Source organism: Vombatus ursinus, unplaced genomic scaffold (assembly GCF_900497805.2).
Source record: "Vombatus ursinus unplaced genomic scaffold, bare-nosed wombat genome assembly UNPS02000580.1, whole genome shotgun sequence".
Lineage (NCBI taxonomy): Eukaryota > Metazoa > Chordata > Mammalia > Diprotodontia > Vombatidae > Vombatus > Vombatus ursinus.
Genome location: NW_020940358.1, coordinates 22,687,523 through 22,714,139, shown reverse-complemented (window position 1 = coordinate 22,714,139; position 26,617 = coordinate 22,687,523). Strand labels below are relative to the sequence as shown.

Sequence of the window (26,617 nt, the reverse complement as noted above, 5' to 3'; positions counted from 1 at the left end):
CACAAAAAGAAAAAGGCTGCTATATTTTGGTCCATATGGGGCTTCCTCCCCCCCAGTCGACCTCTAGTGGGGTATATTCATAACAGTGGGATCTCTGGGTTAAAAGGCATGCACATTTTAGTTACTCTTTGCACTAATTCCAAATTGCTTTCCAGAATTGTACCAATTTACGGTCCATATGGTGACCTTTAATATTCAGCTGTCTGATGATATACTCATTTTGAGCTCACTGTGCTATATGGTATAAGATGTTGGTCTAAACCTAAGTTCTGCCAAACAGCTTTCTAGCTGTCCAAGCAGTACTTGTCAAAAAAGGGAATTCTCACCCTGATTAATTTATGCATGTGGGTTTATCCAAAAGTAGGTTGAATTTTAGTGTTTCTGAATCTTGCTTACCTGATCTATTCCACTGATCTACTTTTCTAATTTTTCATCAGTACCTTCTGATAGTTAGTTTTATAATATAATCTGACACTATTCTTAAATGTCCATGGTCACATAGGTAGTGGCTAGGGGCTGAGATCTGAAGCCAGTTCTACAAATTCAGAATGCATTGTTCTTTTTAGTATAGAATCACAGAATCATGGGATCAACAATTTAGTCCTGGAAGGAATAAATGCAGACTCTCACTTGGAAGGAACCTCAGATGCCATCTAATCTAATCCATATTTGAACAAGGATTCCTTCCAGAACTGAGGTGCCAAATATATGGCCTGCCATGTGCAGCCTACATCACTCCAGAGTGCACCCCAACAAGATGAAAAGGTAATTGGGAAACAGTTAACAAAACAAATACACAATAGAACACAGATAATGCTAATGTGTGGTTTTCTAAGTCAATATGTGACTTCAGGGCACATATATATGGATTAGTGGTCTCCCTCTATTTGAGTTTGACACCACTACTCTGGAAAATACCTGTTAAGCGGTCAATATTTCTAATTTCCATCACCTTCTAAGGTAGTCTGTTCCATTTTCGGACAGCTTTAATTGTTAAACTTGCACTAAACTTAAATCTGTCCCTTTGCAATTTCTACCAGTAGCTCTCTGAAGCCAAGTACAATCACAGTATAGACTGACAGTACTTCTTCTATTCTGGGTACAGGTAAATAAAGGGGAACCCATGAGGTTTTATGGCTGCTAGATATGCATAATATCTAGGCACGCTTGTGTGCTCTTGTGTGCACTCTCACCCCCCCCCCCAAGCCAATGGTAGTAGAGAGCAGCTCATTGATCCATAAGACAGAGATATGACTAGCATAAAGATAACATCTAGTAAAGACATTTGGGAGAGACAATGCAATCAGAAGAGATGAGATGCTCAGCAGAGAGCAGAGATGCACTTTAAGAGAGCAGGATGAAATTACTTCCGACATTGAGAATTCCGCAGTATTAGAGGTTTGGGTTGCCTTGGCCACATCATGTATATGCCCTCTAAATATGATCCCTGGTCCCATGTGTACCCTTTGTGTGTTCCCTCTGTGTATCTTCTCTTGTCACATGTTAGTGTGCGTATATGCCATGCTTTACTGGTAGTACGGTAACTTTTTGGAGAATTAACCCCATATATACATGGGGCTGGAAGGGAAATGTTTTCTTGACATTTTATTTGCTATGCTATTTGATGAAATGTCTTTTGTTTGAATATCTGGCTGGCTGGAAAAATAAACCTATCACCGTGGGCTTGTGAGTTATGGTTTTGAGTGGGTGCTGTACTAACAGTGCCTCAAAACTGGGATAGCTCTTCTGGTGTGAGGAATATGGGTGGAGGGCTCCTCATGCTAGAACAGAATCAAAGAATTTCAGTATTGCAAGAAGCTTAGGTAATCATCTAGTCCAACCCATAAACCAAAAAAGAATCACTTCAACAACACACTTGATAAGTGATTATTCAGATTTTGCTGGAAAACTTCTAAAGGAACTCACTACCTCCTGATTCACCCCATTTCACTTCTGAATTGGTCTAATTGTTAGGAAGTTTTTCCTTATATCAAGCCTAAATTTGCCTCTTTGAAACTACACATACCATTCTAACACACAGCAAAAACACAATTAAATATACAAAGTAGAATAGGGCAAAGGACAAACGAAATGCCCTGGGGCAGTAATGTTGAAGTCATATATAGAAACAGGGTGGGAGGGAGAAGGCATGAGACCTTACATAAGGATCCCTGCCTGCCACATATTAACATTATCTACATTTACCGTATTTTTTTTTGTTAAGTATTTTCTAATTACATTTCAGTCTGTTTCAGGTAGCACTCGGGAGTGTTCAGAGGGTGGAGATGGCTCTGCTCTAGGGAAGAGATCACTTTCAGATTGGGAAGGGGGAAGGAAGATTAGGAAAGGCTCCCTGGAGGATGTGAGTTGGTCCTTGAAGGAAGATGATTTCAGCAAGTGAAGATGAGGAAACAGTATATTCTAGATAACAGGGATAGCCTATGTGAACTCACTGTGGTGGGAGAGGGTAGAAAGAGATCAGAGAATAGCTGATAGCCCCAATTTGGCTGTAAAGTAGAGCACTGTGAGCTGTGTCAGCTAGTCTGGTGATCTTCACTTCCTCCCAGTATCAAAGCCTCATTCATTTTTCCTTCAGGCCAACTCCTGCAATGTGGTCATGGATAAGTGAAAATTTTCATAAAAATGAACATCTTCTTACCCCTCTTGACCAAGTGACCTGATTCTGTTTCTGAGAAGAAACATTCATCTGACCGTACTACACATATCCTAGGATATCACTGGAAGGCACGTAATTTCCTTACTCAAAAAATATTCAATCTTAACACCATCCCTAACCTCTAATTTTATATATGTCAAAACTTCTGCTAGTATATTACTTTACTGACCTTGACCTTCCTCCACTTTCACAAGCCAAATCAGATGCCATCTCCTTCCCAAAGACTTCCTTAAACCTCCCCCAGTCTCCACCTAACATTTTGTTCTGCATCCTAATATCATACTTATCATGCAATACTGTGTATCAATATTGTGTTCACTACTGGGATAAAAGTTTCTTCAGGACAGTGATTATGTCTTATTTAAGATTTGTATCTTTCTAACATCTAACAAATGCTCTGTACACAGTAGGGAGTGAATAAATGTTTTGTCATATTGTATCTCTTAAATTTAGGATTACAAGCTCTATTTGTTTTGGTTGCCTGGAGATGCTTCTCAGTCAGAGGTGAGATATTGAGGAGGGCTAGGAAGAATTCTTTTTGGCATGAAAACCCTTCAGAAATTAAAATAAGGCAAGATTGATTGCAGAGAGTCAGTCATCCCATCAGATGACTTTCTTATTGAACCCTCCCCAGAAATGTGTTCAACGTGAGGAAAAGAGGCTTACCTCCCTTATCTGTAAAGGGAGGTAAGACTCAAAGGCTCATAAACATAGGACCTCAAAGTTGGATAAGATCCTAAAAGGAAGCAGTGTAGTACAGAGGAAAGAATCCTATCTCTGGAGTCAAGGGACTCAACTTCCACCACTGACATTTATTACCCATGTGACCTTGGGCGTCACTTAAACCTCCATAAGCCTCAGTTTTCTCATCTCTAAGATTCAGCGGTCAGACCTGGTGGCCTCTGAGGTCCCTTCTATACTAGCTCTAGCAAGGAAAATTCTTCCTAAGTCCCGTAGAAGTAGAGACTGCTCTATCCTTCGTACTTGTATCTCTAGTGCCTAGCAAATGCTGGAGTACAGTAGGCACTTAATACTTGTTGACTGATTGACACAGCAGAGTTGCCTTCCATTCAGGAAGAATGATTAGCTTGGGATCACAGCAATCTATATCAACCAGAGCAAACTACACTAAGGTATTAACTTAGATGTAAGTTGTATTCTATAATCAGTAAGACTAACTATTCAGAGGTTTTATCTCTGTATTATAGAGACACGGTGGCTAAACCTGGCGTACTGTTCTTGAATGTGAAATATTTTAGTAAATTAAAAAATTTTTTTTTTGTTTAAATAGGACTTCTTATTTTATCACTGAGAGCAAGTGCTTTCACTTCATAAACCTCTCCTCTCCACTCAAAAACTTTTCCTAACTTTCCACTGCCAAGAGAATAAACTATGGACTGCTTAGCCTGGCATGAAACACCACCCACATCTGATTCCAACCTCTTTCCAGTGATTTGACTCTATTCCAAACACTCGAACACCACTGCAAGACACTGTCTTCCCTTCATGCTGATGGTGTCCTCACACCATCTCTTCCTGTTGCAATAAAGACCTAGCTTAGCTGTCAATGCTTTCCACAATTTCTAAGACCCCTTTCAGTTTTAAATGTGAAATCCATCAAAGTGATCTTTCCTTTCTCATATTTCTTATACCTTTTCTAGACATTTCCTTTATCACATTCTGCCTTAACACATACTTGTGTATCTCATATCTCCCATTTGATTCTAAGATTCCTGAGGGCAAGGCATTGTTTCATCTTTGTATCCCTGGCACAAACAACAAAATCTTAGATACAGTAAGTGCTTAATAAATTGGTGAATCAGAGAACACATCTTCACATTTATTGGACTGCAGATTTAGAACTGAAAGGGACTTCAAAATTAAAAAATCCTTTAGTTCAACTACATGAGGAAAATTTTTAAAGATAAGGAAAAATGAGAGCCAGAAAGGGGAAGAAACTTAAGACGCACAGAACCTGCCTCGGAAGGGACCTTTGAGACCATCTATTCCAATCCGCATCCAAACCTGATCCATTACAACATATCCCCCAATGGCCATTTTGTGGTCACTCTTCAGTGGAAGACCTTTAGTGAGGAGGAACCCACTACACTTAGCTCTAGTAGCTATAGAGTACAGTTATCCCTTCCACATCATGGTATGTTAGGGGGTGTGACGCCCCTGTGATCTGGAAAAATCCATGTAAAATTTTTTGGCCCTGCCTTTGTACCAGAGAAGTCTGAATTTTTTTCTTTTATGGGGTGTTCTAAACTTTTTCTGTGTCGTCTGCTAGCCTCTGTGTGTTGTCTGTAGCTTCTGCAAAACTCCCCAAAAACTACCATTCAATTTCTTACGTTGACCCATGATATACTGAAACTGTGATGGGGAAAGTCATGATATGGAAGGGATAACTTACTTCCTTTCACTGTATCTGCTTCTCTGAAGCTGTTCCTTGTTCTGTCCTCTGGGGCCAAGCACAGTAAGTCTAATCCCTCCCTCCGCATGAGACTTCCTAATACTTGAAGAAAGCTACTGTATCACACTTGCCTCAAATCTTACTGGAGGTATGATTCTAATCCACTTACTACTACATCATGGTGCCTCTTAGCTCTTGAACAGTGAGCCAGAAAAATCCTCATGGCTCAGTGTTAAAGGTAGAAGAGCTTGGCTTTAGTGCCATGGCCACTGGCTCCTCCTCAAGGGAGCTGAAGGTCTTTAGGTTAGTATAGTCCTTTTTTCCCAGAGCCAGCTTTATGGACAGGCTGAAAAGAGGTAACAAGCAAGTCATGCAGCTGTCTCATCCTTCCTTTTCTCTTTACAGCAAAGTCTCAGAGGCAGAATTTGCTTTCAGTTCTTAGCCTCCCAGATGGCTGTTCAACATACACAGCTGTCACATTCTGCTACAGACTTAGTGACAGCAAGTGTAGTGTTTATACCACTTAAAGTGTAAATCCTACTAAATAATGTGGAAAAAACCTTTCATTTCTAGGAGCAAGTTTTCAGTTTGATGTTTCAGTTATTGAAAAATGTTGATCCAATCTGAAGGGGATAGTACAAGCTCAGGGTAATTATTTTGCTTCACTTATTACAAGACTATTAATAAAGGGACATATTGCAGTTCAACAGTAAAACTCTCTCCTTAAGGTTTGCTTCCCCTTCCCTCCCCAACTTTCATATCTGTCTAAGAAGCTTTGTACTCAGAAAGCTAAGGCTATCTTAGCTTAACATAATTAGGAAAAAAATTGATGGTGGAGGCCATGGAATGTAATTACAAAGGTCAAGCAAGTCAAAGAATTTTAGAGCTGGAATACTGATACAGTCCAATGTTCTCCTTTTACAGAGAAGAAACAAAGTCTTCCACAGAAATGGTAGGTTATATAGCTAGTTAGTGGCAGAACTAGGACCAGATCATCTCAACTGTCAATCTTGTACTCTGCACCACATTTTGTCCCTCCATAAAGGATTGTCCAACTCCTTCATTTTATAGATGAGAAAAGAGGTGATTTGCCCAAGGCTACATATTTAATAAGCAGAAGTAATATTCAAATCTAGATCATTTGACTCCAAACCTACTGTCTTTGTTTCACAACTGCTAGGCACTTTCAATGTCAAAATCTATCAGCTGTGGCCAAGATTTCGTGATTTTTGACCCTTAGCTGGAGATATCGAGTGGCTGGAACACCGAGTGGTATATGTACTGACAACAGTTAACAATGACGTTTTCATATATCCAGTAAGACAGATTGTTTTTTTCTAATAGACCCAAATGGTTCAGAATCCAGTCTTTAAAATGACATCACAGAATCCCTTTCACATTGGGCAGCATTTGACCTACATGACACAATTTAATTATTTCACCCTCTATTCCATGGCCTAACAAAGATAGAAACACAACTGACTCAATCACATACACCTCCTTTCTACACTCCCTTATCCAGAGCTTCTCCTAAAAAGACCACCAGTTACCAATAATGGAGAAATGACAAAGTTGGTTCAGTTAGTCAAATTTTGGGCTAAAAACATGACTGTTGCACAGAACAGGTAAATCTAAGCCAGTTTCATACCAGAAATCAGCTCAAGAAACTGATATTAAGGTCAATAAAAGCTTAGTGAACAAGGTAATATGAAACATCTTTTTGCCATATATATTTTTAAAAAGGCTTAAAGTAGTAACTTTAATTATAAAGATTTCCTCCATTTATAAGGGTGGCAAAATGCTATGCCTTTTATTTTATTTAAAAAACAAAGCCAGTCACTATATATTAATCAAGAATGTAAAGTACCACATAAATCTCAGCTTATTAAAGATAGGAATGCTAACACAAAGCAAGTTATGTTTGATTGTCAAAATGCATACTCCTTAGGCCAACATTTTTGGGACTTCAAAAATCTGCCTCCAGATCCATATTTCCATCCTCACTTCATGTTACTTCCTCTCTTTGTAGCCAAATTGGATTATTAGCTATTACCTGAACTCCACATTCCATCCACAGTTTGTATATTTTGCAAAAACCTCTCATACCCAGAATAGGCTCCTTCTTAATTTCATCTCTCAGAATTCCTATCTTCAACTCTGCTGAGGTGCCACCTCCTCCGTGAAGCTTTCCCCGATCTTCCCTATTGCTCGTGCTCTCCCTGCTCAAGTTCATTCAAGGAGAAAGTTCTTTGAGAGCAGGGACTTTTTTGGGGGGGAGGGGGGCTAGGGGGAGGTAGGGTGGGTGGATGGAATCTCTAGAAACTAGGCTTGTCTGAAGGTAATCCACTTTTTTTAGTGCAACATGTTTTCTCCTCAACCTTTCCTACTCCGAAGTCTCCACATTGCTTTCTTGAAGCCTCTGCCAGCAGAAGACAAGTTTTGGCAGGCCCTACTGAGTTGGAACAGCTTCCTATGCAGATCAAGTGATGCACTATGCTTGAGAACCAGCTGAGCTAAAGTTAAAAGAGGCTCACCAAATTGACAAAAATTTTTGGTTACAGCTACTGCTGATGACTAAATTACAGAGGGGTTATGATATGCATTGGTGGAGGAAGTATCCAAACTGACAATTAGGGATCTTTTAAACACTGTTTCTCCCTAAACTTTAATAGATAAAATATCTACCTTCAGATTGAGATGCATTTTTTTGGGACACTGACCAAATAAATACTGTAAAATCATAGAACATTGGAGTTGGAAACAATCTTTAGGTTCTCCTTTTAGAGAGAGAACAGTGTGCTGCCCAGGGAGGTGAGGTGACTTGATTTCAGATCACAAATCAGTTGTGGAGCTGAAATTGTAACCTGGCATGTCTTCCCACTACTACTTGCTGCTTCAACCCAAAACTGTAATTCTAGCTATCTCAAAGTTATGAAATTCACTTAATAACACTACTTCTGCTTTGTAATGAAAGGAAACATACACTTGAGGGAAGACAGAACACCACTGAACTAAGATTCTGTCTACAAGTTGAGTTATTCCCGACTTGTGCTCAAACCCTTTTTTATTAGGGACATTTACACAAAGACAGCCTTGCTGCTTGACAAAAGATGAACTTAAAAACCCAAGGATTTTCATCATAGCAATAAAAGAGTAATAGAAGGATTTATAACAGGAATCTGTAAATCTGCAAGATCATCAATATCATCTTCCACAAATGGCAGGCCTTGGTTTTCTACAAGGCGCTGGTAGTTACATATGCTTGTGGGAACTTGGTTTTGTGGCCTCCAATGTCACAAAGTACAAATATATAAAGCACTGTTATTTGTAATAAAGCCAATGTTTACATTAAGCACAATACAGCAATTTATTTAGATGCTTAAAATGAATACAAAGGGAAATAAAGATCACAAAATTATACATACTACAACAGTGTGTCATATATTAGATGGTATAAATGAATACACCATGTTGGTGTGTAACTAAAGATAAAACTAAATATCCAAAACGCAGCACTCAAGTTTGTTTGCTGCCTCAACACAATACACTTTTATACAGTTCTAAAAGGTGTCAAAATTAGCTGCAAACTTGTTTCTTGCATGTGATTTTAGCTTAAAAGATTTCAGAAAATGGATCTGATATACCAGTTTGTTGGCTGTAATTTTGAGAATATTCAGAACAAGAAAATTCTATAATACAATAGAGTCCAGATATATTTTTTTAATGTTGCTGGCCTCTGGTTTGAGATTGTACAAGATTATGTGCAAAAACTAAGTCTGTCAAAAGTTCATACTATAGCAGGTTCAAGCTTTTGCTAGATAAACTAGATACAGCATTTATTACACAGCAGGGCAACACTAAAAAAGAGAAACAAATCTATGATGGGTACACAAGAACAATATCATAAGCGTCACTTGGATAAGGTCTAAAAGACTGTACAAATATACATATTTTAACTATTCAGAATGAATAAATGAAAAAAAAATCAATTTTCCCCAGAGTCTACTATACACATTGAACTGGTAGCTCATATGTTGGACCTATACTACCATGTGAATAAAGGTAATGGTTTAAAAGGACATACAACTGAACATATACAGAGTGAAATAAATGTTGAGAATGCAGATAAAATAAATCTCTGCTTTTCCTCATGTGCATTCCGGAGCCACCAGCGTATTGGTTTTTCACATTAAGTTACTGTGCTTGCCACAGCAGATTCTAAAGCAAGATTAGCCAACAGCATACTCAGAAATAACCACTGGAATAGGAGTGGCCACACATCAACCACTGAAGTCAGTTGACCTAGCACTCAAAAGGCAGTACCAGTTGAATTAAGCTTAGCAGTCATACTGAAACGCAAAGATCTGACAGTTACAGAATACAGCCTACCACCAATACTTAGGAAATAGGGCAGTTTATGCTTGTTGGCTACTCAGCTCTACACCAGTTAAGCTGCTGTGTATTGGTTCTGCAACACCATCAGTCATATTATCAAATTGCTCTCCATCCTCGCTGTCAATTGTGCTATTTTGCCACTCCATCTGTGGGTTGGACAAACTCTCCTCGTTTTCAGATGCATTTTTCCACTGTGACTGGTCCTTGGACCAAAACTCTTCTACTTTTCCATAGGAACTATTCTTCCATTTCAATTGCTCTTCATCACTTTCTGATGCACCTTTTGTTTCAGCAACTGGTTTACTGCTTCCAGCATCTTCACTCTGGGATGATTCATCCGTCCATGCTCCAGGTTTCATTTCACATGTATTGTCTTCAAAGTCGGATACCTGTTGAGAACCAGGCCCACTTTCACATGGAGAAGCGCCATCTTTCCATTCAACAGGGTCATCTTGATCAACATCACTATCAGAGGCATCATGTATTAGTTTTGTTGGTTCCTCTGTAGAATGAACATCTCCATATTTTGAATCTTCCTCATCTTTTTGGTCTATCTTATCTTCAGATTCTAAAGTGTCCCCAGTAGTTATTTTGGTAATGCTTTCTTCTGGGTTCTCCACTATACTATCATTAGGAATTTTATGTTCAACATCAAAAGTTGCACCAAAAGGACTACCACTTCCATTGGATTCTTCTTCTAAATTTTCAAAACCATCCGAGGAACTGTCATCTTCCTTTCCAAGGTTTAATTTTTTGTCAACAGTTTTACTAGCATTGACTCTAGAATTCTTTTCATCATGATTTTCAAATAGCCACTCAGCATCAAAATCCATCTCATGTTTAACTTTGTTTAGTTCTTTCATGTTAAAACCCAGTAACACACCAGGTTTATACTTTTCACAATCTCTGACACATTTCTTCCTTTTATTACTGAAATGAGAAGCAATGTCACTCTTCCATAACCATAAACTGGCAGCCAATTTTTCAATTTCTCTTCTAGTGGGATAGGGCTGTTTGTTGAAATACTTTGTAAGAAATGTTTTTCTTGCTTCGTAAGAATCATCTTCATGACCCTTGGGGTCTAAAGCTAAGACAACCGGCTCTTCAGGTTTCTCTTCAAAGATGGAGGGTGTATCTACCTCATCATCTAACTTCCTCTTTTTCAGCAAATTAAATTCTATGTTCTCATAAGTACGCTTCACGGGTGCTAGCCCTGGAGACTGATTGAGCCGAGAGGGAGCATTTGTTTTATCTTGGCCATTTTGGGTCTTTCCAACACCTCTGCAGTGAACCAGATGCAGCGTGATTGTTGAAGCTGTCATGTTACTAGTGTATACACCAAGGCAATGGATACATTTGTAAGTGAGCTTTTTCTCAACTGGATGGACCGTCTGAATAACCTGGTGCCTCTCCCGTAAATGATGTGCAAGTGCATCAGAGATGGGTCCTTTTAGGATTGAAAAGCATAGAGGACAAAGTGTTTTACCTACATCTTTTTTATAGGGTACTGCAGCTTGAGGTGAGCTTTTTATAGGGACATCTGCCTTTTCCTGAACTTTTGGCTGTGGCTTTGGGGGAACTGGGGGATTATTCTGGGCATGATAAGCTACAGATTCAGCCGGGGCATCTCTCAGGTTGTACGTGGTTACAAGTAGATGTATGTTAGTGTGACTACCCTGCTGCAATGTCAAATCAAAGCTTAAAGTGGAATCAGTTTTGGGTCCCATTTCTTCATCAACATGAACCATTCGCATATGAGCAGCCATCTTTTCAACATCATTAAAAGTTGAACGGCAATATGGACAAGAGAGACCATGGATTAACATGTGGTTAAGCAAAGTATCAGTGGGCAAATATCGATTACAATATAGACATTTACTAGTGAAATTGTGTATTTTCATTATGTAGTTAGCAACTGCAGGCACCTTCTCTGCCTTATGCTCCTTTTCAAAGTGAACACTGTAGACATTTTCAGGGAATAGCTCATTACATATTGTACAAATTTTCCACTTTTGTGTTGATGAAGTATTGGTTGCTGCAGAAGGACCTGTAGCAGCGGCAGCAGCAGCGGCAGCAGCAGTGGCAGCAGCAGGTTTTGAACTGGACTGACCTAATACTCTAGAGGCTGACTGTGACTGAGAGAGAGAGGATGACTTCAATTGGCTTGATGAAAGAGAAGATGAATTGGTAGACTGAAGTGAATATCTTGCTGGTGCCTGTGACCTCTGCTCTGAACCAAGACCATAAGATCTCCCATTCCCACTTGGCAGTAATTGTTTCATTGACTGAGACTGCTGAGGAATGGAAACGGGTGCATTACCACTTAAACCTAGTCTCACTGACTGACCAACACCATAACTCTGGGCTACTGATTTGACTCCATAATTATTCTGTTGGAGATGGACATTAGACATCATATTGACTCCTGTAGAATTTAAATTAGGCTTTGGTATAGTGAGTCGATTCACTATCTGCTGTGATGGAAGAGATCGGACATTTCCAGAGGCAAGGGAACCAACTCTTTGTGGGAGTCCCATAGGCTTTTTCTCCTGTGGTTTTGGAGCAATTAGCATCAACGGTTTGGATCTTGGAACCACTACATTGGTATGCCCTATCATTGCTGTCACCTGATAGCCTATACGTTCATGATCTTCAATAACATGTTGTACTAAAGCTTCGTAGGATTTCGGCATAAAAAGGCATCGCTTGCAGTGAATACTTCCCTCCTCTCGAGTATTTGAACTTAATGGGACTGCACCATTAAGTGACTTTTCACCTGCCTTTGCTATGTAAGGTGCTGCAACATGCTGAAAATGTTCCCTGTAAATGTGCTTTCTAACTACTTCATACAGAGGGTCTCGGTAAGTGCACTTCTTACAGTAATAAACAGCTTGCTCTACACTGTCAGCCTGCTTAGGTTTAAGGCTATCATGTTTGTTTTTATCTTTAAAAGTGCTGATGCTGCCACTTGGTGCACTGGCATTTGGAGCATGAAATATTTTAATGTGCGTTTCCAAAGTCTTTTTGTCCGCATTGAAAGTACAGTAGGGACAATTAAGGAGAATCCTATTTTCAAAGTCTTCACTATGAACATTCCGGAAGTGACTTTTGTAGGCCGAAAAGAATTTTGAGGAAAATGGACAAGCACTACAGCAAAAGGGTTTTGTCCGATAGTCCTTAAAGAAAGAAAACAAAAGATTAGGATATGGGAATGCTTGACCAAATGACATTTACGAAACAAAAAGGATGTAGAAAAACACAGTCTAAGAGTTTTCTAGCCTATTCCTCCATCACTTCAATAAAGCCACAGAAAATGTTCTTTTATGCTGGAAGTGCAATGTTATTCACTTAAAGTGTCCTTAAGTCATAGTAGCTCATGTTGTTTTCCTGGTTCTGCTTACTTCACCCAGTGGCATTTTTAAGTATTCAGAGTTATTTATATTCATGCTTTTTCAGTGCAACTGAGAATATTCCTTAAATCAGAACGTAAAAGTTTAAAAAAAAATTTAAAATTTAGTTTTCAACTAACTCCATTTGGTGTTCCATGGCATTAAATCAGTAAGATTAAATTAATCACTTTTTCATGTTATAGTACTATCTTTCTATAAGTTTGGATGGGAGCAGACTCACATTTCTGAACTTTGTTGGTTTTAATCAAATCAGAGGCAAATTAATGAGAGAACAAATGTTAAAACTTTACAATGAGTTGTGAGAAGAAAAAAATAAAAGAGTGAAATTATTTTCATTTAGTGACCCAAGTAGTATGGCTACAGATAATTATACAACACAATTCTAGCCCCAAAGCATTTTAGTGCAATTAGATAATTACAGAAAGATACAAAGAATTGCCCTTTATGATTGCCATCATGGAGTATAATTCATGGAAAACTACATCTTCCAAAAGAAATAAACAAAAACAACAACAAAAAAACCCACAACTACCCTCTTTCTCTGATAGAAGGGATATTTCAAGATTCGTTGCATATTTAAGGGAAAAAAAGTTTGAAGAGTTGGCTTTCCTTCAAATCTTTGTTGTTCCTTTCTAAATAAAAGAAGCACCTTCAGAAGAACTAACGAAGTGGCAGCTGCTTGACTCAAATTAAGTAGTTAAATAAAAACTTCCCACAAACTGTGCTGAGAGCGGTACTAAAGACAACAGTGCTTCACAGTGTATTGAAATTAAACAAGAGACTGAACCAAACTTTTTGAATTTTCATCCTTAACACTTGTGTAGCTAGCTATTCCTTTACTGAGGATAAAAAACAAAAACATATGCTTGGGGAGATTTTCTTTCCTTCAGAAATGCACATACTATTAGGTAATTAGCCCATTTCTCTGCCAAAGCTCAAACTTTCCTCTAATGTCAAAATGTATGACTGAGATAATGAATCACGCCTAGTAGAGGATATATCAAATTATGTTAGAATTCTTTTATGTTTTAATGTTCTTAGGTAATTTCCACTCTTTCCTAAATTATTAACATGAAAGATTGATAGTTATACTACTGTATCTCAAATAACATGTTTATTGCCAATTACGCTCTGAAATAACCAGAATCTCAATAATAAGGAGTTATCACTTTAAATCCTCTCTCTGTGTTGTTACTGTCATTCCATTTAGACATCTGCTTCTCTGTGTGCTAACACAAGTTGAGAGTCACTGAGTAATGGAAACAAGAAAGGCTTATGTGGCAGAGAAGAGTCAATGATCTCTTTTCAAATTTCAAAGAAAAGCAGTGATATCAAACTACAAATAAAATGGTGGTTACATATTTTATACCAACAGGAGTTTACCTATAAAAACTCTGGAGCTAGAAACCATCAGTGAATGACAAATACTGTACTTCACTTTATTAAAAATAAACATATTTTCTGTTCTTCACTGTCTGTATTTATCTAATGATGAGAATGATGATAAAACCCATTCAATGTTCTTCCCTGACTTGGAAAACAGGAAATATGGTTTTATTTTACCTGGTTTTTTGTAAGTGAAGGGTCCCATAATCCTACATCTTCCCATGTAGTGTTTTTCAAATAAAAGTCATTAGGTTCAAACTGTTTAAAATCCTGCAAAAGAGAAACAAAATGTAAAGAAACAATCGCCAGTAGTATTACTAGCGGCCAGAACTTTATATAGGGCCAACTATTTGTTAAAGAGGATGGGAGAGGCACAAGATGTCCTTATTTTTCAAGAAGCAAGCACAGGGGAAAATCTACTGTTTGTATGCTTCAGGTAGAATATTTTACGAAATCTCAAAAAGACAAACAGTCTCATAAAACATTCTTTAAAAAAAATTTTTTTACGTCACCTTTATTTCTCAATCTCTCCACTTCTCCCAACCTAATCTGTGAGCAATCCTTTATGAAAAAGTAAAATGCAGTTCAGCAGGCTGACAGTATATGCAATATTCAACACACAGTCTCCTGCTTTGTAGAAAGGGGAGGGAGCTACACTTTATCAACTCTTCTCTGGAGCCAAGCTTGGTGTCAGAATTACAGTGTTGTTGCATCTTTTTGTTTTCTCTGTTTACAATGTTGTAGTCATTATATGTTATTGTTTTTCCTGGTTCTGTACAGTATATAAGTGTTCTCATATTCTCTGAATTTTTGATATTTGTTGTTTCTTATGGTCCAGTGATATTCCCTTATATTTGCATACCATAACTTGTTTAGCTGTTCCTCAAATTGATGATATAATATTCTTTTTCAACCAGGTTTTTCCAAACAAAGTCAGTGAACTATTCAAGGAAATTGCTGGAAATCTTATGTCATAATCAATGCATAAATATAAAGCATTTTTTCATTACAGTTCTTTTACCTGTCAGTTCTCTATCATATTTCCAGGTCTTACAATTTAGTCTATTTCCTTCATGCAGTTAGACCCAAAATTTTAGTTCCATATTAAAGGCTCTCCTAAGTCAACTTTCTGAAAACAGAAAAACCGTCCACTGAAAATATATGCAGAAGAGTGTTCCTTTAGAGATACACATTTTCTTAAAAACAGGAGTGTTTTATAGAAATAAATCTGGCTGATGCTTTGATGAAAGGAATACATGTGAAGAAGTATCAGAATTGCTATACTGACCAACAGGATTTAGTCTATAGAAGTTTGTTGACAGAGGATCAGCTCTTCTCTACATTATCAAAATGGATTTTTAAAGACTGTCTCTCCGAAGTACTTGGATGAAAGATTCCATATAATATATCTTACTCATTTTTGAATGAACATTTAAGAGCCTATCATGTTAAAAGCTTTATGTTGTTGTGGTAGATACAAAAATTAATAAGATTCCTTAGAGCTCAGAGTACAGTATAGAATGAAGTTTACAAATAACCAATCTACAAAGCAATATGTAATAAGTGTTATAAGAGGTACAAATAAGATTCCAGCTATAAGCATTTTTACATTTGCATTCATAATTATTGGACTGACACTGGTTCCAGAAACTATTCCACTGATTATGAATATTCTATCCCTTCTTCCTCCACTTCCTCTCCTCCAAGGAGGTCTATCTGGCACTCTGTAGATTTAGAGGATGTATCTCCACGCATGGAATATAATAAACACATAACTACACACTTGATAAACATCAGTATCTATTATTTACATGTTATTTATTAATAGGTTTCAGGAAAAAAAATGCTTGTTCCACCCTTCCCCCCAAAATCTACTTTATCACTTCAGATGTTCTTAAAAGTTGTTTTTGAAACTGTGGCCCTTCACCGCCAACTCACCATTAAAATAACAGAACTGTTAAGACTTGTCTACTACTGTGCTGGGTCAAAGGTCCAACAAATGTTGCTAAAGTTTGGCTTCAATTCCTAGGGAGAGGAGGCAACTTAAATACAAATTATAATGTCTCTAAACCTTACACATCTAATAGTTTTGGGAACATGTATTAGCTAAAGCTAATCCACATAGTGACTGCTAAGATCCTACTTATTTCCATGATGTTTCCTGTAGTAGAGATTCAATTCCCTACTTGAAAATCAACTACCTTTATGCTCCAAGGAGATCAAGGCAGAAAGAAAGGCCTACACTACAAATTCATGGCAGTACTTTTTAACAGCAAAAATTCCAAACAAGAAATAAGTGGGCACCCATCAATTAAGGAAGGCCTGAACAAATTGTGGTAAAGAATTTAATGGTATATTGTGACTGAGCCAAGCATGATAGTACACACTTATAATCTCTCCTTCTGGACAGGTGGAGGCTGGTAGATCACTTGAGCTTGGGGAGTTGTAAGCTGAAGTGAACTAAGCCAATTGGGTGTCTGCACTAAGTCAGGAACCAAAGCTCCCAGTGATCAGTCACAAACCTCCCTCCTTTAAGCAGAGGTGGTGGAATGAGTTTGCAGTAAGGTTTAGTCAATGTGTTTATCTGTTTATTTAATTAACTATATTTCTTTACTAGAAGAGCGTAGGTAGTAGTAGGAGTATAGATTTTGGAAAGTGATGGTAATATTTTAAAAAGCATTATAAAGGGGCAGCTAGGTGATACAGTGAATAGAGCAGCGGTCCTGAACTCAGGAGGACCTGAGTTCAAATCCAGCCTCAGACACTTGATACTTACTAGCTGTGTGACCCTGGGCAAGTAAGTCACTTAAACCCCATTGCCTAGAGCCACCCCCCCCTCCAAAAAAAAAAAAAGCACAAAAAAATTTATAAAGATGAACTGCCCTTTAATCTTAAAGATGTCAATGTCAAAAAGATCCTACATATACCAACATAGAGAGAGAATTCTCCATGGTGGTAGCAAAAACTGGAAACACAGTGAAAGCTCATCAACTGGGAATGGCTGAACAAACTGTAGAAGACGAGTTAATTTGCCATAAAAAATGAATGAAGAAGTCAGAAAAACAAAGATGACTTGTATGAAGCAGTGCTTTCTTTGCTATGCTCAACCAAGAGACCAATATACAATGATTACAAAGCATAAATTAAAAAAAAAAAGTCTGCAGCACTACACTTAACTGCAATAAACAATCTTGTTTTGAGAGAACAGAAGATGATAAACATTCTTCTTGTAGAGCAGGAGGATTACAATGCTTCATGTGATATTAGATTTAGTTGCTTTATCAGCTAGTTTTGCTTACCTGTTTTTCTTTGTTACAAAGGAAGGTTCAATTCAGGTAGGAGAGAGAGATTATATTAGGAAATGACATTTTTTAAAAGATATCAACAATAATAAAGAATTAAATGCCCCAATGCCTGCCAAAATTACTGTTCCAACAATTTACATTTTAAGATAAAAGGTGGTACAACATGTAATACTTACTTCTATATGTTCTTTACAGTATTCCAAACCAATGTCACTAAGTATTTTTTTCACAGTTTTCCGGGCTTTTCTTAAACTGCCAAGGTTGTTGACAGGAAGTTGGAACATAGTTTCTATTGGGAAAAATTTTTTTAAAGTTAGTCAAAATGCATACAATTTTAATTACCTGCTGTACCCAATGCCTGATGTTGGAATCATGAACACTATGCAGAATCTGACAAAAAGGTAGGTGGAGGCAGGTTTACTTTTCCATCTAATTTGCTCTCTAAAGGGAGTCAAAACAAGTATTCCCCAATCCTTCTAGTTTAACAAAGTTTCGTAACAGTTTAAAGTGTCTAATTACCATGGGAAAATGAAAATTTACTAAGTGAAGCAGACATATTTGAACTGTAGTAATCATAAATCCAGCTCTTTCTAAATCTCAGTTCACTTGCTAATTCTGAAAAACAAACAAAAACCTAACTCTGACACACTTGAAGTCAAGAACCAGAGGACCAACTGTTTTAAGCGAAGTGAGAAATTACTCTTTGAGGGAGAGCACAATTCTTGAGAGGCCTAACTTTTATTCACTAGACAGTGGCAGACACCAAGGGAAATTAGTTTTGCTGTCCAGGAAGTCCACTGCATGTTTGTGTATTACCCCAGGATAGACCTATTTTTGGAAGTTATGCAAAACTGAAGAAACTGCTTTGTCTTTCAAGGGGAAGGGAGGGAGGAGATGGGAGAAGAGAGGAGACATGCCAGGATGTGGAGAACTCAGAACCAAAGTAGATGACTCAAAATGCTTGGGTAACAATCGTCCCTAAAAAGTATTCTTTTAAACTTAAACCTCCAGCCATGCTTTAATGTGTAATATAGCCAATACATCTAACACTGAAATATAACATTTTTTTGTTAAAAAATTTTAACTGTTTCATAATATAATTCAAATCCAAAATTTTGTTGCTGTGAAAAAGATACTATATTTAGTCAAATATGCATAATAACCATTAAGTTATAACGTGCTGGACTTTCTTGACTATTTAGTAAGATTAACACAATTTCTTTATTATTAGGCCAAGTATGGAAAGAAGACTAAGTCACTTGTGCTGCAAACAAATGTTTTTGTAGTTACTTTATGTGAGCTCAGAACCAACACTGTAAAGGTAAATTTTACTTATTCGTTAAAATTTTGACAAAATTAACCTAAGATTAAATGGTCTTCCAAAAATAAAAAATCTTAGCTTGATTTCTTATTACTCCAAATAAACTAGTTCTGATACCTTTTATGCACTCTTGGCAGTCAGAGAGGGCTGCTTATGGGACATTCCTGGGAAATATGAAAGTGTAATGGGCTAATTAAAAAGAACATTCATCAATAGTAAGAGCATGATTGAAATGAGGGTAAAAAACTAGCTACTCTATCTTTCATCTCTTCTCAATTTAAAGATTTCCCAGACAAATCAAGCCACCAGGATTTGGGCCTTTGCATGTAAATTTCAATTCACCTCTGAAACTGAAATTTGCTTAAGAAAGACTGACAGTACTGATTTTCTCTGCCTCATAGAGAAATAGTAAACATTTCTAATATGTATCTTTTTGGCTTTCCTGGAATCATTATGATAACTGAAACTGACAGTCTAAGGGTAACATTCAAGGAAGCTTTTATAAAACAGCTCATATACTTTGTCCTGTAAACACCACCAAGAATCCTAAGTGTCCACCTAGCTCAATTAAAGATATTTTAAAGCTTTCCACATTAACTAGTGCCTGGTGCTTAATTGGTCAACTCAAAATTCTGAAAAACTGGGTAAGGTCTTTTAGGATTTGGCCTATTGATGTTCCAGGATCTGGAATATTGGTCACAGTAAATCTGTATGTTTGTAAGCACTGATACACTGGCCACAAAACCTTGTCTCTTTAGTGCCCTCCTTTAGGTTGAGTTGAAGGATGAAGAGAAGTGTCATTTCTTATTGTGAAGTACACAGAAAAAAAAAAGCAACTTATTACCTAGAACCACCCAAGTTAAAGTCTGCATTATTAGCCTCCACAAATGGATCCCTAATGTTTCCACTGCCTCTCTTAACTTTGTAATATACTTTCTCTTCCTCTGATGGATTTGATTCTTTTGGTGAAAATCAGTCAAAAAGACCGATAGCAAAGGCTAATTAGTAGTAATTCCAGCCAGTAATTCTAGCTTACTGATTACCCACCTGGTCAAGTACAAAGTACTTGTACCACAAAGTACAAGTACCACCTTGGATCCCTAATGTCACTTAGTTGATTGACGATATAGCAAAATAATTGGAATTGTGTTTATGTACTGTACTTGTCTGCTAATTAGTTTTCTAAATATTAATGAACACCAAACAATATTCAATTAAAACAGAGGGCAAGAGTGGAAGGAGGAAGAAAATAGGGACATACTGCAGTGCTGAGCTCCTTGTGTCAATACGAATATTATTTTCCTGAGTAGAGATTTGGGGTTGACAAACTAAAGTGTGAGAAGTAATGACAGAATCAACACAATTAAATAATCAAAGCTTTGTCTAAGGAGAGATAATAGGAAGGCCCCAATCAGTACTTCTCTACCCCATGGAAGTGGATTGGGTTATGTGCAATTTAAAGGAAGACTTTAAGAAAGCTTTCACTTAAGTCCTGTTTATGCAGTGGAGGATACCTTGGGTTCTTTGATATTATATTCTGGCACTCTGCTAACCCTAGCAAGTCCTACCAGCTTTAAATAATTCTAAGATGGACCTGGCTTTCCCTGTGACTCCAGACAATCTGTAGCTAATTATGAAGAGATTCATCACCACAAGGGAGGCCATTTGGAGATTGATTCCTTTGGCCAAAACAACTCATTTAACTAAGGCAAGGAGGGCTGCAATATCCATACTAATGAAACTAAGGATTCCTGAAGTAGTTAAGAACTTAAAGATAACAAAAATGGAGTGTTCCCCTTTTCTGGACATGCAATGGCCCATTCTACCTACTCCATATGCTCCCACCAATGCAGCCTCACACCCAAGTGACTTCTTTCCAAGGTAAATTGGTATAAGGGAGGCAGCTTTAGATTTTCATTCAGAAGGTCTAGCCAATGGAGTGAGACTAGAATCTAGTTGATCTCTATTATCCCTTCTAACTCTAAAATCCTATGACTACATGAAGAAATGATATTTAAAAGGCTGCAAAAATCCGACGTAGAATCCTAAGAGGATGTTTGAGAGCTCAATCCTTCACTTTTGCTCCTGAACACAAGGGAACAAGGCATGTGTGCACTCCAGGCAAGGTTTCAAAATTATACCCGATTACAGCCCCACCAGAGACTTTTTTAAAAAAGATCTGACAATAACATGAACTAGTACAAAGTAAACACTTCAATACCACAAAAAGAAGAACTTTTTGACATTCAAATATCTTTACAAAAGTAGTATTACAATATCCCTCACTATAACCCTGCCCATACCTAGCTCCTACAGCAGTATCCATGAATGAAGAGGACAGATTTTTGTTACTAGAGCTAGAAATGAAACAGGCATAGGGATATGGCTTGCTTTTGAAGAACCTGTACTCTTGAGGAAGTTTTATTTTAGTATTCACTCAATTTATGTCATCAATATTTATTAAAAGCTGAGGAAAATACAAAGTTACTGGAACATACTCATGAAGCTCAGAGTAAAGCCCTTGGCCTTTTAGCCTCCTGAGTTACAATTCTCTACAGCAACACTGAGAATGGAACTTTTTCATCATCTGTACTTCACAAACTTTCTGTGCCCTTAGGTTGCCTAATCCCGACAAATAACAAAGTTAACCATCCCAAAGCCAAGATCAGCTTTATTAAATACACACACACACACACACACACACACACACACACACAGAGGAATCTAGATCCCAGTCAATATCACTATCACCTTGATACAAATCACAATATCACCGTGATACAAATCAGATTCAGTAAAATTATCCAACAGAAAATTGCCACTTTTTTGAAAAACTCAATGCTTTAGGGGAAAAAAAATATATGTTTAAAAATACAGCTGGTTTATTTAAATTTAAATACATCTAACCTTTTTGAAAAAAGGGGCATTTAATAAACCAAATGATGATTATCCTTCAAATTTAACAGACTGATGTGAAATTCATGCTTAAGAACTGATCCTGTCTCCTCCGTATCAAGTTTTATAGGCTAGGAAAACACCAACTGTTGAGGGCTAAGGTTAAAAATCAGTCTTGATGAGGTTGGCTAACCATTTACTTATAAACCCAGGACACAAATTTTCTGAGAAAGTAAGAAATGTCAAATATTTTTATCATTACCATCTCTAGCCTTGTACTAAAACGAAGATGAACCAAAATCCCTACAAATACAAAGGAAATTTCTTCCTAAGAGTTGGTCCTGTGAGGTAGATAAAGGTAGGGAAAACAAAGTACCTACTTATGTAGGCTGAGAACACTTTAATCCATTTTCCAGTATGACTAGTTACTTTCAGAAATGGAATATTTTGATTTTTATGAAGTAAAAAGTCTAACTATTCCTTTCCCCGAAGCTCATCTAGCTATTGTTTAATCTTCATCTAGGAAAAGGGAAGGATACAACATCAACAAGGTGCAAACTTTACTTAAGCTAACACAACATTAACTTTCAAGTGTAATTACAACCATTTAAGAAACAATAACTTTGCCAATTGCCTCATCTCATCACTGACAGAAAGGAAGTAGGTTATGTCCAGCTGTCATTCTAGCAACACTAAAGACAACTACGCTAATAGATGTTTTGGCTTAGAAAAGGAAGGGAACATCTTACACACTTTCAAGCAAACTATGCCAGCTTAGCATCCCAATGAAAGATTTGAAGGTCCCTGAACAGAATTAGGTATTTCTGCTTATTTGTATTACTCCTTCAGCAAAGCAGTTCAATTATGACAGCTACCTCCCTATAGCATCTCACTTTCCCCACTTTTAGGGATTAATGAAAAAGAAAAATTGAATACCCAGAAAGGACCAATTTAATTGAATTCACTACGTTTTAGCTACAGGATCTTGGCCAAGTACCCTCATTTCTAACTGGTTTTTTTCAATTATAAAATGGGGAGAATGAAGTGCTATATAAGTTGTGAAGTACTACAGAAAGATATAGTACTATTACTGTTTCAGTGAAAATAAAGACTTATCTGTTCCTCACTGTTATCATTCTTTCTAGTTTTACCATAGACAGAGGCTCCTTCCAAAAAAACAAAGTTAAGGATCCTTACTTATATTTGAAAAAGGTATCAAAAGAACTTCAAACACAAAGAAAAATTTCAGACAGAGATCAAACCTGTTCAGAGTGAAGCCTGAATGTGGCACTTTGCTATATAAAATCTTCAGCTGTTTTTTAATGTGGTTTTGATATTTTGTATACTCTCATAAATGAAAATGGCTCCAGCCTGCCTAAGCACAAGGTATGAATTTAAAAGGCAATATAAAATATTGAAGTTGGTACTCGTTTTACATTTTATTTCCACTGACTAGAAGTCTACTAATCATTTACCCAGGACTAAAGACATAGGAAGTGGAATATTGAAATCATAGCAGAGCACAAAAAATTTCATGCAAAAACTAAAATGGAAACCAAGATAAATATGTTTGGTTCTTCCCAGTAATACTAAGCTATTAGGCTAATAAACTAACAATGTACATTTCCAACAAACAAGTCTACTGAAACAGAAGACCCTGGTACACGCACATACATATCTAAAGAAATTTAAAAGTTCCCTTATTGTTGCACTCCTATTAAAAAAAAAAAAAGCCTGCCTGTGTTTCTCTGGGAAGTCCATAAAAGACTCATACAATTAGAAGAAAGCTACACAATGACTTTAGTTGATTAAAAGTTAACCAATAAATGACTGTCAATAGGGCAATAACTAATGGTGATAAATGAGATGAACAACTTCTGCTTCTGAAAAGTCTAATAATACTGCTCATTGCATCCCTGACTGTCTTGCTCCTAAAGAATTGAAGAGACTGTATTTTTGGTGTTAGTGGCAAAAAACAGGACCAAATAACTAAACTGATGGAAACCAGAGTTAACGCTTCCTCTAAATTTTTTTCTGTTACAAAGAAGCAGAAAGAAGGAAAACAAGGAGTTCCAACCAGTTCAACTTGTATCTGAAGTACCCGAAACTCCTCAATTCCCTAGAGCACAGAAACACTCAACGCATCATTAGGAGAACATTTCTATGGGCTGACAATCCTAAAGGAAGCAGGAAGAAATAACACCACTTGCAGGATCATGACTTTGAGTGGTTTACTAAAACTATCTGGATAAAACCATCTACTTGGGTAACTTTCTGATTTTGGAACTTGCTATAAATTACAATGATACCCTAAGCTAAAAGTTGCTATATTATATTTAGAATTTTCCTGGAAGGACAAAGCATTTTAGGAACAAGATCTCATGAATAAGATTAAAGCTTCAGTAAAGTAACTCATTAACACACAACTGTAAAATTCTGTTTGTAGGTTTTCCAATATCTTGCAAACACAAACATTTTAGATTCCTTAATGATCAAAACTCAATAGAGAAAAAGAAAATACCCTCATATAGTTTTAGTGTTCTATTTCACAAGATTGTTGCACCAATCAAATAAGTTAGCAAATGTAAAATGATATGCAAACTTTAAGGTGTTAAATAAATACTAGGTATTATTGATATTATTCTAGTTATCTTTCTTTCTGTCCAATGGCAAGATAATTAATACTTTATATGTATTAACTCAAACTGCTTACAATTTCCAAAATGTGGTATACATTTTAAAAAAAATCTCAATTTTATTTAACAAACATTTAAATGACTGATATGTGTGCAAGGCACTATGCTAGGTTCTGGAGAAATAAAGACACTCCTCCCGTCACCCCCCCCCCAACAAAAGAAAAAGAAAGGTCCCTACCCTCAAATAACTAACATTCTACTTTTTCTTCTAATTCTTTCTGAGGAACTGATTTGATCTGCATGCCTGAAATTCTCAGTTAAGCTTCTCAGATTGTGAATCCATCCTTTTCATAGAATTTTACTATGTCGATAAATCTGAGTAAGACCTGTTTTTATAAGTCTGTGGATTTAAAAATATACTGTATAAAATCTATATTCTAACAAGTCTTGATTGAATAATTATAGCAAGATACTACATCTGAATTGGGAACAATCAATTCTTAATTATTCTTGTTCAATATAACAAAACACACACTTACAAACATGAGCTTTTCATTGTCCTATATGTTTGGACAGCTGACCTCTCAAATGCCAGAAACTTTTAAAAGAAAAAAAGAGCTATCTCACTCCATACTTCCAACACAATCCTGGGACAGTGATGCTTAAGAGTCCTAAAGTAACAGCAGTACAGTGCTAAGAAAGTTAAGCTCTTATTAGAACTGATAAGATGTATTAAACGTCTGATACACAAACACACAGGGATGACTAGAATTAAGTTGTTAAACACTCAAAAAAGACCTTATTTAAGCCCAAAGATAGCATATATCTATGACTGCACATTAAGCAAAACTGCAACAAAAGATAAACTTTTATATTTTACAATTACAGCTTAAGGTTAGTCATACATTAACATATTACTCTGCTAATAACAAAGACAGAAAGGAATGAGACAAAGATTAAATCAATTTTTGGCATTTTCTTCCATATGGTTAGCACTACTGGAATATGACTTAGTACTCTCTCAATTTGATCATTTTTAACAATCCAATAAATTTAACAAAGCTTCGACTATAAAACTACCTCTAATTTCTAAGGAAAAAATTAGCTTCTTCAAGTAAAATACTGTTAAATTCTTTATAATTAAATTTAGACATTCAAATAATAAAAAGATGTATATCAAAATTATGCTGGGCAAAAGCAGAGTAACTTTTAGCTAAAATGCATGTTGCTCAACTGTTTAATTCCCTCTTCCAAATAACAGTAAGGTCATGACCTTTTTTTTGTTACTTACTATTATCATATTTAGTTGGGTTACAAGGAAATCAATAGCAAATCAGCTGCAGTAACAAGACTCATGTGATGAACATCGGTGGTAGAAGTAATCAAACTATTATCAGGCCCAGAAAATTTTCTTTAAATTAAGAGTATAAGCATTCTGATACCAGTAGAAAACATATTTATGAAACTAATGTGCCTTTAGAGGAGACACAATCTTAGGGATCTATTCCACAATTTAATGCTTCAGTTTGCCATACGGAGAAAATAGTATACATTTTTATCAACGAATCAACTATACTTAAGCACCTACCACATGCTAGATGCAGAAGAGACAAAGATAAAAATGGAACAGTTCCTGCCCTCAAGGAACTTATATTCTATAAGAGAGACATAGAGCTTTGCATCTAGAAGACACCTGGGATATTATCTAGTCCAATCTTCTCATTTCACAGATAAGGAGATAGAGGTATATAGTCTTCTAATGTTGTACAGCTAGTTACTGGTAGTACTACTACTTAATTCAGGTCTTTAAATTTCTAGTCAGTGTTCGTTATACTACCCATTCTGGTCAAGCTAAGTTCTGTTATCTACCATGGCACATGAACACATAGGATGGGTAACATCTCACATATCTGAAAATCCCATCTAGATAGTGGTAAGGAACTGAAATGAGAACTCAGCTTTGAGAAGTTCAGATTTCAAGAGTTAATGCCACCATTGAAGCCAATCAATAGCAATGGAGGGTCATGTTTGATGCAAATAGGTCCCTGAGCTTTAGTTGCTATTGATTTTGTATATTCTTGTATGCCTAGACTGGTATAGTCATTAGAAATATAAAACCAAAGTCAGTCACTCACACACACACACACACACACACACACACACACACACACACACACAC

At 36.7% G+C, this 26,617-nt stretch overlaps 1 protein-coding gene across 2 annotated transcripts in view; it reads right to left on the bottom strand.

The window, feature by feature from the left end:
- Nucleotides 1-8,236: 8,236 nt before the first annotated feature.
- ADNP (activity dependent neuroprotector homeobox) overlaps nucleotides 8,237-26,617 on the bottom strand; it is a 30,772-nt gene continuing 12,391 nt past the window's right edge. For both annotated transcript variants that reach the window (XM_027850931.1, XM_027850940.1), the window contains exons 2-4: nucleotides 17,763-17,875; nucleotides 14,459-14,551; nucleotides 8,237-12,661 (exon numbers count right to left, since the gene is read on the bottom strand). In XM_027850931.1, coding sequence (XP_027706732.1) covers nucleotides 9,506-12,661; nucleotides 14,459-14,551; nucleotides 17,763-17,870 — 3,357 coding nt within the window. In that variant the 5' untranslated portion in view covers nucleotides 17,871-17,875 and the 3' untranslated portion in view covers nucleotides 8,237-9,505. The remainder of the gene's footprint in view (nucleotides 12,662-14,458; nucleotides 14,552-17,762; nucleotides 17,876-26,617) is intronic.